At 46.2% G+C, this 13,617-nt stretch overlaps 1 protein-coding gene across 12 annotated transcripts in view; it reads right to left on the bottom strand.

Moving 5' to 3' along the window:
- Nucleotides 1-1,928: 1,928 nt before the first annotated feature.
- Nucleotides 1,929-13,617, bottom strand: part of dab1a (DAB adaptor protein 1a) — a 208,385-nt gene continuing 196,696 nt past the window's right edge. For 6 of the 12 annotated variants that reach the window (XM_035177355.2, XM_035177354.2, XM_035177358.2 and 3 more), the window contains 8 exons: nt 13,342-13,491; nt 11,491-11,553; nt 11,269-11,365; nt 10,116-10,522; nt 9,404-9,599; nt 9,165-9,307; nt 7,671-7,767; nt 1,929-3,994 (listed from right to left, as the gene is read on the bottom strand). In XM_035177355.2, the coding sequence (XP_035033246.1) occupies nt 7,687-7,767; nt 9,165-9,307; nt 9,404-9,599; nt 10,116-10,522; nt 11,269-11,365; nt 11,491-11,553; nt 13,342-13,491 (1,137 nt within the window). In that variant the 3' untranslated portion in view covers nt 1,929-3,994; nt 7,671-7,686. The remainder of the gene's footprint in view (nt 3,995-7,670; nt 7,768-9,164; nt 9,308-9,403; nt 9,600-10,115; nt 10,523-11,268; nt 11,366-11,490; nt 11,554-13,341; nt 13,492-13,617) is intronic. The other 6 variants (XM_035177362.2, XM_035177364.2, XM_035177366.2 and 3 more) reach the window with 2 other exon arrangements.

Genomic DNA, 13,617 nt, shown 5'->3' with positions numbered 1-13,617 from the left:
CTACACTCAGATTAAAGGGTCATCTAATCCAAATCCAATTAGACATGATTTCCATAGTGGTTGTATCCAGCAATACAAACAGTTTACATTTTATCTGCTGAAGTTTCAGTCTAAAAATGTTCTGTCACTGCCACAATACACTTAGAGGTGAACTGGATTTCACATTTAAAAGAATTCCACTGCAGCTTCTCTTTCCAAAAATAATTTGCTGTTTATCCTGGACAATCCACAGACCTCACTGTTGACAGTCTTCACACAGGAAATAGTCCCGAAGAAAACTGCTGACAGTGAGGTTTGTGGATTATTCAGTAACTGGAACAGTGGTTTCTCTCTCTCACACACACACACGCAAACACGCAAACACACAAACACACAGAGGAGGTATTTATTTCTTGTCGATTTCTGTTTGTCAGCTAAGAAACACCCAAACACAGTCTGACTGTGTGGATCAATCAGTGACTGTATATAAAGACCATCAGTGACTGTATATAAAGATGATCAGTGACTGTATATAAAGATCATCAGTGACTGTATATAAAGATCATCAGTGACTGTATATAAAGACTATCAGTGACTGTATATAAAGATGATCAGTGACTGTATATAAAGACCATCAGTGACTGTATATAAAGATGATCAGTGACTGTATATAAAGATGATCAGTGACTGTATATAAAGATGATCAGTGACTGTATATAAAGATGATCAGTGACTGTATATAAAGATCATCAGTGACTGTATATAAAGATCATCAGTGACTGTATATAAAGATGATCAGTGACTGTATATAAAGACCATCAGTGACTGTATATAAAGACTATCAGTGACTGTATATAAAGATCATCAGTGACTGTATATAAAGATGATCAGTGACTGTATATAAAGATCATCAGTGACTGTATATAAAGATGATCAGTGACTGTATATAAAGATCATCAGTGACTGTATATAAAGATCATCAGTGACTGTATATAAAGATCATCAGTGACTGTATATAAAGATGATCAGTGACTGTATATAAAGATCATCAGTGACTGTATATAAAGATGATTAGTAACTGTTAAAATGAGTCGAACACACACCAACACATTCTTACTGAAGTGCTCCGACACATCTGAAAACATAAAGCTCAACCACTGGTCTGGAATAGTGACGTTCTTAGGAAGAATGTGCACAGACACATTCTCTTCCTTGTATCACTGTTTGTTGTCCTGGCTCCCAAATGGTGGAACGAGCTCCCCATTGACATCAGGCTAAGGACACATCTCTTCCGACTACACCTTCACCAAAGAATGCCAATTGTCCATCTGAAATTTCTTTAGTGAAATCTTGACAAAGATCTAGACACACACACACACACAATCATTCACCTCAATGAATTTATGCCCCTGTTCAGAGCTGGTATTAACATCCGACCTGAGAGATCCGATCGTCTCCACGGCCAAATACCACTATGGGTAATGGATAAAGTGTTTTCTTTTAATTTAGGTGACATTATCCTTAAAATCAATTTAAAATTTAAAAAGTGTTCAACTCGTTTTTAATCCTTGTTTTTTTCCACAGGCAGGAGAGAGAAACACACAGAGCAGGAGAAGGCTGAAGTTCTTGTTTCGTAGTCGCGTTCTAATAAAGTCTATGACAGCTTGCATTAGAGTCTGCTAGTGTAGCAGAATGTGACAGGCCATTAAAGCTGTGTTAAATTACAACTAAATACTGTGACACTTGCTTTACACTAACTAAAGACACACTGGGGGTCACCTCTGCCAGACACACACCATTAGGTCTACTCTTTCTTTCTTTCTTTCTCACACACACACACACACACACACACACACACACACACACACACACACACACACACACACACACACACACACACACACACACACAGAGAGATTACAACCAAGGCACGTAAGCAGACACATCAGTCATTTGGGATGTGTTTATTTGTAACAGTAATACATGGTGGAATACGTAAATCAAGAGAGAACCAAAAAATCATCTAAAAACTCACTGTAGAATGTCATATTCATAAAGATAAAAATAATGTGTCAATTTACATTAAGAAACTGTTAGCTGAGGTAAAGTTAAAATAGGTCTAGAAATGTTATGTACTCAAACAGCAACGTTTCCCTTTTTATTCAGCGTCTTCGCTTTGTCTTCTAGTTGTCACATTTTTAAGTTAATCAACGTCATAGTCCAAAAAGAGTTCTCCAGTGACATGGGGACTCTGGCCATAAAATAGGGAGTCATTGGCATCATAGTCGATGTAGCTGTAGCAGAGGACGCTGCAGCCCACACACACACACAGATGCTCGGACAGCAGCGGTTTTGGCACCTGAACACCGGACAGACAGATGGGCAGAGCATGGCTGTGTAAAGACTGTTCCGGGGGAAAGGGATGGCGGGCAGGAGCAGTGTGGGCTGCAGTGAGCGAGACCATGTCTGCTGCCTGCAACATAGGATTGTGGTACATCGTGTTCGGGTCACATAAACCATAGAGACACAACAATAACTTGTGGCCGTGGGACTTGAGACAAACGGGTACAAGGTTTAGAGGTGGATTAGTAAGTGAGGCTAAGAGAAAGACCTACGACATCCATGCACGAGAACAGAAACAGTATTTGAGGGGGAATCAAAACAAAGTGGGGAGAACAGGAAAAGTAAAACATATGTTGGTATTGCTTGGGTTAACGTCAAGAGATTGCATAACTGAAGCCTTCCTATTTTATGGCACAGACGTCCGGTGGACAAAATGGTTGTTGTTGTTGTTGTTGTTGTTATCATTATTTACAAAATGAGTTTTGGCAAACCAACGATCAGATGCCTTAAAGCCAAGTTGACTCTACAACTCCTATAGAGCTGACTCCAGCGGCTTGATTGACTTATAAAATAAAAATTCAATTTTTCAATTAGTTCTTTTTTCAGTTTTTTTAAATCAGTATTGTACAAAAGCTATAGAGAATGAACAGTTCGATCACAGAATCCATTTGACACTTTTCCTCTCAGGGTCCCTTCCTCAGTTTGTCTGGTCCTCTGGCTTCTGAACGAGTCTGTCTGCGAGGTGAGACGTTTGGCAAATCACTGCGTGTATGCATGTTAGAGAGTGAGGGATGACTGTGTGTGTGTGTGTGTGTGTTGTTTGTGTGTTGTAGGCGGATTGCTGTGTGAGCTGTATGTGTGTATTGGCGTGTGAGTCGCTCTCAGAGAGTCCGTTTCTGCATAGAGATCAAGCAGGAACTCACAAAAATGGGGAGAATACGCCCGAACCAGCCCACAACCAACCAATCAGAAGCAGTGATCCCAGGAACGGGCCGTCCCTGATAGGCCCGTTAAGAGTCTGGCTCCTCCTGTGGGATGTCCTTGCTACAGATGGAGACTGGAGAGGAAAGTTTATCACTCTTATCCCAATGAGCGTGCGTGTGTGGGTGGGTGTCGGAGATAGAGAGGCACTGCTTGATTCAGTCCCTCCTTGGCAGCACAGACTCTGGCCAGACACAGGAGGCAGAGGGAGGAGTGTGAGGGTGAAGACAGAGAGGAAGAGGTGGGGAAGAGAGAGAGAGAGAGAAGGGAGGATCAGGTTATGTCTGTAAGGCTGGGTGTGACTCGCCCCAGGGAGGAGGAGGAGAGAAGAGGAGAAGACAACACAGCGTGGAGGGAGAGGTGGATTGATTGACATCCCTCCTGCTTGGAGTGACTGACGAAGAGGGCTCCTTCCTCTCAGGAGGAGAGAGGACTGCACAGAGGAGGAGGATGAGAAGGGGGACAGGAGGAGTGTGGAGGCTCCTCCTGGGAGGTTGATAGCCAGAGGAGAAGAAGGACACACACTCACACTCACACTCACACTCACTCACACACGCACACACATACATACACACACACCCACACACACATATCTCCTCCTTTTCTCTCAGTGCTAGTCAGGTCCGTCTTCCTGTGTGTCTCTTTATTTCTTCCCTTTGTTGATCTGGGCGTAGAGAGGGTCCTTCCCCACCTGTGCATGAGAGAGAAAAACAGCAGTTCATGTTCCTGTGTTGAATCCTGTCTGTATCAGTACCACATGGCCTCTGCTCCTAACCCCAGTGTTACATAACCACAAGGGAGGATCTGAGTTTCTGATTCATTCTCTCAACTGACTCATCTGCGAGCATCGCCACTCTGCAAGCCCGGACAAGCAAAGATCCAGATCTGCAGCCGTTGGCCGGTATCGGTACCTAACACGACCACAGGGTGGCAGTAGCACACTGCATTGGAGGGGTCCTATCATTTCTCCTCTCAGCCCGTTCAGAGCTCTCACTCTGGAAACCTTTTCTGTGTGCATGTGTGAGTTATTGTTTCTGAGTGTGTAAGTGCGATCGCACGTGCATGTCCTGTCCCACTCCAGGCTCCCTCCTGGACCAGTATGAATCAGACGTATAATCTAGCACCTCGAAAGACCAGTTATGAGTCATCATTGTCTGCGCTTCCCTCCAACAGCGCTGGAGACCAACAGTGGATGATGGAGCAGCCTGCAGTCAGAGAATCAAGAATGTGGCACTCGCTCACAATGGGCCCCGTTATTATCGTACACATAATTACAGCCAGACATTCAATCTGCCATGCAGACAACTCGATTGGAGGCTTCTGGCTGGCCCATTATATTCTGGAAGACTTCTCTCACTCGCTGATGCACAGAAGTGTGGGTTCAGAGTTTGGGGTGAACCAGTAGCTTCCACATGAGGACATGTGACTAATATTCACATAATGGTGAGACATTTCTGCTGAGGTGAGAAAAGAGGCTACAATCTCTCAAGGTCACATTCTGACGTGATGTCACACTTCCTTCCTGCTGCCACGGAGTGACCCTTCACACTTAAAATATATGACATGAGGGGAAAATTTGAAGGGGACATCATTGCATCTGCAGCTGAACAGATATGTGAGAACGCAAATGTCAGCGTCAGTTGCTCCAGAGCTTTTCCTGCCAACCCCCTTGTAAAATGTCCGGCGAATGTCAGAGCGAGCCCATGTGAGCCCATGTGGTGGATTTAAGAGGAACAGGTGAGGAAAACAAACCATCCAAGAATCAGTCCTGTTACATCTAAATGTGTTGGTTGGAGCTAAGAAAAATGTCAATTGTTTGTCAATGATTAATTAGCCATTTAACAGAAGATTACACGAACCAATTGTGATAATAGTTTATCATTAACAAAAGAAAATACTTTAGATTCTGTAGTCCCAGCTTCTATATGATGAATATGTTTTGGGTCCTCTCTGGGAAATTGTAACCGGCATTTTTCAAAATTTTCTACTAGTTTATGGGTAAAATGATTAATTGATTTATTGAAAAAATAAGCAGAGGAAGAGATTTAGCAATAAAGACCGTAATGCAGAGCTGCAGTTCCATTTTCTTGCACCAATTAAGTAAACATATGTTGTGTGCTACTCTCTCCTGGGATAGAATCATATCTTGGATGAAAAATAAGACAAAACAACTTCCATAAACAGCTGTTACACACTATAATCTGCTCCAGGTCTCTTCTGAGCAGAGAGCTGGGGTTGAAGTTGGGATTGATGCTTGCTGGGGCTTTGGGCCACAGGATACAAAGCTGTAGCTGTCGGGCTAGTCAAGGCCAAACAGTCAGCAGAACGTAGCTGCCAGCAGCCCAGAGAAAAGGTGACAGAGAGGCTGAGACAAGCGGTGACAGTAACCACACACTGCTCACACCCTCAGCTCGCCTGTTTCACCCTGCATCATCTAACCAGCGCTGCCAAACAGGGTCACTTTGATTCCATCAACCCCGGCTGGGGGAGAGGGGAGGAAATGGGTGGAGGTATGACTGATGAGCTGGTGCAGCACCAGCCCAAAGGCCAAAATATCTGGCTTGGCTGGTACACGTGGACTTTTATGTCCGTGTGTGTGAGTGGTGGTCCGCCCTGGGCAGGGGGAGCGGTGTGAGATTGCTCAGTGAACTGTGGAAGGAGGCCATTTCACGGCTGAGACTCGGGAGCATTCGCTGGACATGATGAGATCACCCAAGAAAAAACACTTACTCTCCCAGTAGCCTGAACACATGTCTGTCGGAGCAGCACAGTGGGAGGAGGAGGAGGAGGACAGGACAGACGGTCATGGCCAGCAACAAACACACACACACACATTAAGAAACACACACATTTTGGCTCCAATATGAGCACAGGTGGTGACACTATCGATCACAGGTGTGCTTGTTTGGGGAATAACTGGAGCTATTGCACAGGTGTGGGTGTGGGTGTGGGTGTGAGTGTGTGTGTGTGTGTGTGTGTGTGTGTGTGTGTGTGTGTGTGTGTGTGTGTGTGTGTGTGTGTTTGGGAAGATATCTAAAGCCGATGTGATTGAGCAAGTAAACACCATATGGGAGCAGCTTCATTGGACCAGGACCAAAGCAGTCCACCTACTCCAGAGAGAAAACTCTGCTTCTGGCCATGGCTCCGTCAGTCTGCAGCCAGATTCACCGCTCACTTCTCCACAATCCATCCTCCCACTTAAGGGCTGCATCCACCTGCTGCCCCGCAGCTTTCACACAGTCTGAATATGAGGACGCCGGCCAACAGGGGAGAGAGGCTGCTCAGCCAGCCCTCCTCCTCTCCTGGAGTGGGGAAGGACTAGGAGGCTTCTTGGGCTTTAATTAATGCCAATTATGGCGGGGCAGTCATTAATCTTGGCACCTCAGTATTAGCTGATGAAAACAAAACCGTTACATCTTTCCCTGCGTGAGTGCCAGCAGCTATCATTAAGGAGCCACAGTCAGGAATTGTGTGGGTGAGGACACCGGGTGGGGAGGCAGGGATCAAAATGGCTCTCCTCTTTGGTGTGTGCATGTGTGTGTGTCCTTCTGTCTCCTCGAGAAGGCAAACTGCAAAACCGCATTACTGTTAACATGTCTCTAAAAGCCAATGCAAGTCGTGTGGAAGTTTTCCTGTCGGACGATGTGGCAAAAGTGTGAAAACGCACACATCATCGGTTTTGATAGTTGCCGCCTGTCTTCACCAGTTCAATCCTCTTACAATAATGGCCACATTGTAAGTGACATTACATCACGAAATATACATAATGCATAACATGACAGCACCCATCATTCTTTATATTAAGCTACACATTCGAGATCAGCATATTGTGCTCATCACCGGCAAATCCCAGAAGATGTCCTGTTCACTGAAGCACACAGCTTCTGATTGGCTGTCACACTCTGTTGGCGTTCCTGGTGAGATGTGCGCTATTTAGGGAGCTGGGCGTGATTTAGGTACATGTCACAAAGATGGGACACAATGAGGGCACAGAGCACGATGGTTAACAAAAAAAGAAGCAACAATGCAATGCCACTTTAAAATAAATAGGTACTTACACAACTCCAGGTGACGCTGTGACAAAAACTACCAACACACAAAATGAAATACTCATGCATGCACGATCATACTCGACAAACCATTTGAACCCAGCAAAAAAACTTTGCGCATACGTGACAGCTGAGGGAAAAATGAAAACTGTGAAATATGATCAGAGATGCAACAGACAACCAGCAGACGACGAAAAAGATGAACAAATATGCAGAGATTTCAGACAGGTTGATACAAGTGGGAGTCAACTAGAAGAACAGATAAAGGCAGGGAAGTGACGGAGGAGACGTTAGTGGGGAGAAAGCATTGATACCTACCCTGCCCTTCCTCTATCTAGCTCCCAGCCTCTGGACTGGCCTGGTCTGGGCTGGGATCTGCTGTTTCACTGGGGCAGGGCGACCCAGAACCACACGCCTAGAGAGGGGAGGAAGGAGGAGGAGGAGGAGAGGGTGCAGGGGAAGGTTGATGGAGTGTAAGAGAAGGAAAGAAGGAGGGTGCAGAAAGTAGAAAAGAGAAGAATAAATCTAAAAGAAGGATTGCAGGATCAGTTAAGACTACAAGAGCAGACGTACACAGGAAGCAGGAAAGAGTCAATACTCTGAAGGAGAAATAAGGACATTTTCAGTGAGCGACCACATCCCACACAACCCGTCTCCTCTCAGAAACACATTTGCAGATACACAAAAACATCTCTATCATCAAACATCAACTCTAAGGCACACACTCACACATATGCAAGCAGTCATTTACAGTGGCCTATTATGAATGTCTCAGTGGAGTTCGTCCTATTGATCTGCTGCTTTTTCTTAAAACCCTTTTGCTTTTTACAGCTCGTCCCACAGAGAGCAGGAAGCCGTTTTCCTGCCCACGCTCTGTCTTTCTGTCTTTCTTTGCAACCTTTTCGCCTCACTCACTCATACACACACTCCGCCGCCACCACTGCACATTACTCTGAGTTGTGTTTAAGCCTCCGTGTGTTATTCGGGCCTGGTGACATTTTCAGCAGTGCGAAAGTTCTCAATTTTTTCAATAACAGCGAGATTGGAGGCACAAAACTAATGTTTCACGCCTGAGAGCAGAAGAGAAGAGAGAGACAAGCATGAAAAGAACACAAAAAAGAGAGAAAGAGAGAGGCAGAAAGAACGATGGAAGGGAAAGTACGAGAAGTCTTGTTTCGTTGAAGGTCAACCATCCTACAAGGACTTTGGTCAAAGGCAAAGGGAATTTCTCCTCCTACGCCTAAAAATCTCTCTTAATCTCCTCACCTCTCCTTAATTTCTCTTTCCTTCTCCCAGGTTGAGGTGCTGCTGCTGGTAAAATAAATATTAATTGCTGCTGGAAGAAGAATTGGGGGCGGCAGACCTCCTCTATCTCACCAGAGATGAGTGTGTCCATATAGAAGTAGTGATGTATGGACGCTACCTGGCTGGTATTAATAACAGCTTAATGATGTCCCTGACAACTCCACCAGTTCATTTAACGCTGTGTTGACCATGCATGCACACAAAACACACCCAACCACATACTCCCGCTAGCACTCAACTTCTCATGTTCACGCAGCAACACACTTGTGCACACTCCCACATGCACTAACACACACTAACACACACACACACAAACACACACAGAGGGACACAGTGGCATCGGCCCCCTAATCAGCCAGAGTGATTACCTGGCCCGCCAACACCGCGACAAAGGCTATTTATCAGGAAATCTCTACTTGCTCTGCAGGTTATAGCAGCATAAGGAGTGAGTTATTAAAGGAACACACACTTGACTAACTCTCCACACATATGCACACACACACTTACAGCATCCTCCTCTCCACTGCGAATAGGGCTGCCCTCTGCTTCCCCAAATGAGTCGTCTGTGGGGGGGTCCGTGGCGTCGGTGGGGGGGTCACTGACATGGGAGGACTTGGAGGGAGGGCTCTGCCTGGGAGCTGGGGTGGGCGCTGTGTGGGAGGAGAAGTTGAGTCACAAGTAGATACACGGAGCATGGTGATTGGTGAGAACACGAACCGAAGACAGACATGAAATGATTTGCTTACGCGAGTTGGTGGATGGTGTTGTGGAGGTGACTGGTGTCAGATTCATGTGGGAAATGTCAAAGTCGTCACAGTCGTCCGTGTCCTGGGCAGTGCCCACACGGCTGAAGTAACTGCTGAATGCATCTGAGGTCCCTGCTAAGCTGGGCTGTTCAGCCCTCTTTGACGGCATGGCCGGAGGCTTCGCCAGCTGAAAGTCCTGGAGGAAGATGCAGAGGTTAGTCGGGTCAACTGTTTGACTCACTGCTATCATTATTTTCAATGGGAGACCCCACAGGTACACATGTGATCACATGATCTTCGCTAAAATCTGAGCTGAAGTGCATCTTGTCTTTATCACGTCTCAATATTTTCTGTCTCAGTCTGTGTCAACAGTCTCAGTAAGTAAACCAAACAGTAAGACAGCAGAGTTCAGGTGTTGACCACGTCTAGGTTACCAGTTCACAACAGTTTGAGGACCTGTGCTACTTATTGTTTCCCATCTATCTCCCCTCATTCCCTGTCATTTCTCTACTGTTGGCCAACTAATGAAGACATATAATGCTCAAAGTAACAAAAAAACAAGCTAAACCCAGGTCCTAGTTTCTCTGATTGATGTTATAATTTGCAATTTTGCTACTAATTTGCATGTTTTTGCATCATAAAGGTGTAAAATTCTCAGTAGACATCATAAATCTGTTCCCATCAGAGTTCTTCATCCATCATCTCCCCCCACCTTGAACATTTCCTTGCCAATCTTCTTCCCCCTCTCCCCATGCTGCGGACTCGACGACGCTGAAGGGGAAGCAGCTGAAGCGCTCGCTCCAGCGCCTGAATGGCTCTCGCCGGCTGGAGTCACAGTCGTGACGGGGGTGAGAGTCTGGAACATGGCGGCGGGCAGGGTGCCCACAGGCTGGGCAGGGAGGTAGGCTGTAGGGGAGAAGGCTCCGGCTGCCATGGCTGCCCACTGCTGCTGGGTGGCAGGGAAGATATTGGCCTGGCCCCAGATAAGAGGCTGGCCGCCTGGCAGGACCTGGGCCATTGGGCCTAGCGGAGACTGGACCCCGAAGGCCAGCGGCGTCTGGGCAGCGAATGCCTGCTGGGACCAGTGGCCGGGGGGTACCGCTCCCATCGTCACATAACCTGGTGGTGAATGGTAAGAGATTAGAACGAAGAGGAAGTGATTAACTTACCCACAGTGCATATGTTCACCACTGCTTTTCTTCAGCACATAAACACGCACACACAGATAATCATGCATCACCAGAGAGTGCTGCCCTACTTCTGCCTGCAGCTACTCTGGTGTCTCTTAATAGTCATGGTGAACTTTCTTAATCACCTCCAGAATGAGGAAGAGTCATTATGAAAAGGCAGAGCTTAACACACACTCATTAAAATCACCCAATACCATCAGGAGAAGCTTATGCTATTACACACTTGCTGTTCTCCCGTTTCTGGTCTCCACTTGTTACCTACAGCAGAGGAAGTGGACATTTAACTTCAGCTTCCCTGTTACACTGACATACGCAGGGACAGGAGGAGATAGTGGTAAAGAAGTATAAAGTACACACCACATGAATCCCATGTGCATACCAAGGAGTCTTCACCACAGTCTCAGCTTGTGTTTTTACTTCCTTCTGACCACCTCTGTCACGTCAGCAGCAACCGGTAAGTCAGCAGCATCCGAGACGGCTAATGACGCATTTCATATTCAACACAGAACCAACACCACCTTTTCTCCTCTTTCACCTCCCCTCATCTGCATTCTATTCTATTTCCCTCTATTCATCTCATCCCCCTCTTCTCTCCTCTCCTCTCTTTCCCGCTGTGTTTGTTTCTCTTTGCTTGTACCAGTGGTGTATTATAGCATTAAGTGAACAAGGTCTTACCTGAGGGCACAGACGCAGGATTGAAGGGAGCAAACAGTTCCGTGGGAGGCTGCAGACCCAGCGAACGGTCAAGGGTGTTGGCTGGAGAGGCGGGAGTCTGTGTGGGTTGTGATTGGAGGTCGGGGGTTAAGGGAAAAACAACAGAGGCAGCTCAGTGGAAATGCTTTTGGGCTTTTCTAAGATGTAAATCACAAACTGCGTGCGTGTATGACAGCTGCTCACCGACGGAGAGGTGATGTCAGGAGGTGTGGACATGTCTCCGAAAATCTCTAACTGGTTGATATTCTGAGAATCAGAGAAAAGCACACAATAGCAGTCAGGTACAAGAACAATGCTGTGAGAGTATATACATCATCTGAAGCAGTTCCCAGTCCAGTGCAACATGCATCACACACTGCATGCAACACGCAAAGGCTCGTAAAGTTTGTGGCACCTACCTGAGCACTGTGGCAGCAACACAGAGGAGGTTACAGAGGGGGGGGGGAGAGATGGAATAATGAGATGAAATGATTGACAATGATGACATACCTACCAAGAGTTATCACAGCCTTTGTCATCTGCTCCAGATAAAGGTGCTTTCCAGCAGCTCATCTAAATACACCCCCCCCCCCCGCATCATTACTGTACAGCTGTCTTCTTCTGGACAAGTCATTAATGTTTCCCTCTTGTAGAAGATGTCTGCTGTGCCTCAGAGGGAATAGCTATCAAAGACGGCAGCCATTCTATTTGATCTGAATTTGTTCTGTATCGTTCTTTGCCCCTTTTTACACAGTCTCCCCGTGATCCTCCTCTTAGTATCACTCCCTTTTTGCACATTAATAATATCTTTAGGCCAGTGGCAAGAGAAGGGAACTATTTTTAGTCGATAAAGGAATTTAAGCCTTGAATACATGGTCCGAGATTTGCATAAATCATAGATGCGGATAATTTCTTTAGAGATAATGAATGTTCTTAGAATATCTTCCCTCTTGTTCGCTCACGTAGGTCACACATAGACCACAAAATACTTTCTGCATATATCAGAAAATGGATCAGTGAGCATGGTGTTTCACCGTCATGGATCTGGATGGGTATGCTAGGCTAAGAGAGGAGGGGGAGAAGAGGGGAAGGAGGCTGTGATGTGGACTGTTGTTGCTGCAGAGTCTAGCGTAGAAGATAACATCAACTCAACAAGACGATAAGCTTGATACTAAAAGATACGCAAAACGGTGCATCCACAGGGACTGATAACAGGAAGTACATGGGAGTGAATTCACGAAACACATTTTAACAAACACTCCTCTTAACCTAAAACACAGTAAATTCCCTCTAGTTGTTACTGAATGTGACTGAAGATTCAATACCGCAGAGGCGTTGCTAATGTTCTTCAAACAGAAATCACCGGCACAGGAAAAAATGCCACCGGAGCGCGTGTTCGAGCAGCACAGGAAGCTGGACGATTATAGACTTTCTGTCCACTTTCTGTTCACTTGACTCAATATTCTTTACGTGTGTGGTAACGGGGTGAGGGGGTCAGGTTGCTGTGATTACCAGAGTGTTATGAATGCTTTATTAATGTGCCGTGTGCGTGGAGGGCCTCGGCGAGCGGGTCTGCAGGTGAGATGACCACCACTGTCTGCTCCCCACCCACCGCCACACTTCTCTGACAGCCGCTCTGACCTTTGTGTCTGACTTTAAAGGACCTACGCTCTGAGCTAGTGGACTGTTTTTTTCTCTCTCGATTGTACAACTTCACACACGCACAGGCAGGTGTGGACACGCAGGTGCACCCGTACATACAGTGCCAGACTCAACTCCTCGCTCAACCTGGTTACCATGGCAACAGCAAGGTTGCATGTTTTATTCATAAATGCTGTGGGTCAAGATTCGGGGTGACTTACAACTAGAGAAGAACAAAAAAAAGTGGTGCAGTGACAGAGCAGGACGTGAGACAGGGGATCATCTGAGGATAAACCAGTTTATTGGGGCTGATGGGTAACGTTGACGACAATATGTTCCTCCTTAAAAAACACTAAAAACAGGAAAACAAAGATAGAAGAGTGCTCTGCTGTATGTTGGTATATGGCTCCTTACCTGAGTCAATATCCCCAGGTCTAAGTCTATCAGATCTGCCACTGCCTGCTGCTGCTGCTGCTGCTGCTCAGTTTGTTCTTGTTGGAGGGGCTGATCATGGACATGATGGTGCTGATGATGGTGGTGGTGGGGGGTGTTTTGATGTCCGTTCTGCAATCGCAACCCCAGTGTTAGATGGCAGGTGGGATGAGAATGCGCTCACACACACACACAATCAGGTTAGTCAGTTTGCACACACTCAAGAGGAAGAATGAGGCAGCAGAAGGGAGTGAGATG

This window comes from Hippoglossus stenolepis, chromosome 14 (genome assembly GCF_022539355.2).
Source record: "Hippoglossus stenolepis isolate QCI-W04-F060 chromosome 14, HSTE1.2, whole genome shotgun sequence".
NCBI lineage: Eukaryota > Metazoa > Chordata > Actinopteri > Pleuronectiformes > Pleuronectidae > Hippoglossus > Hippoglossus stenolepis.
This window is presented reverse-complemented; position numbering and strand designations above follow the sequence as displayed.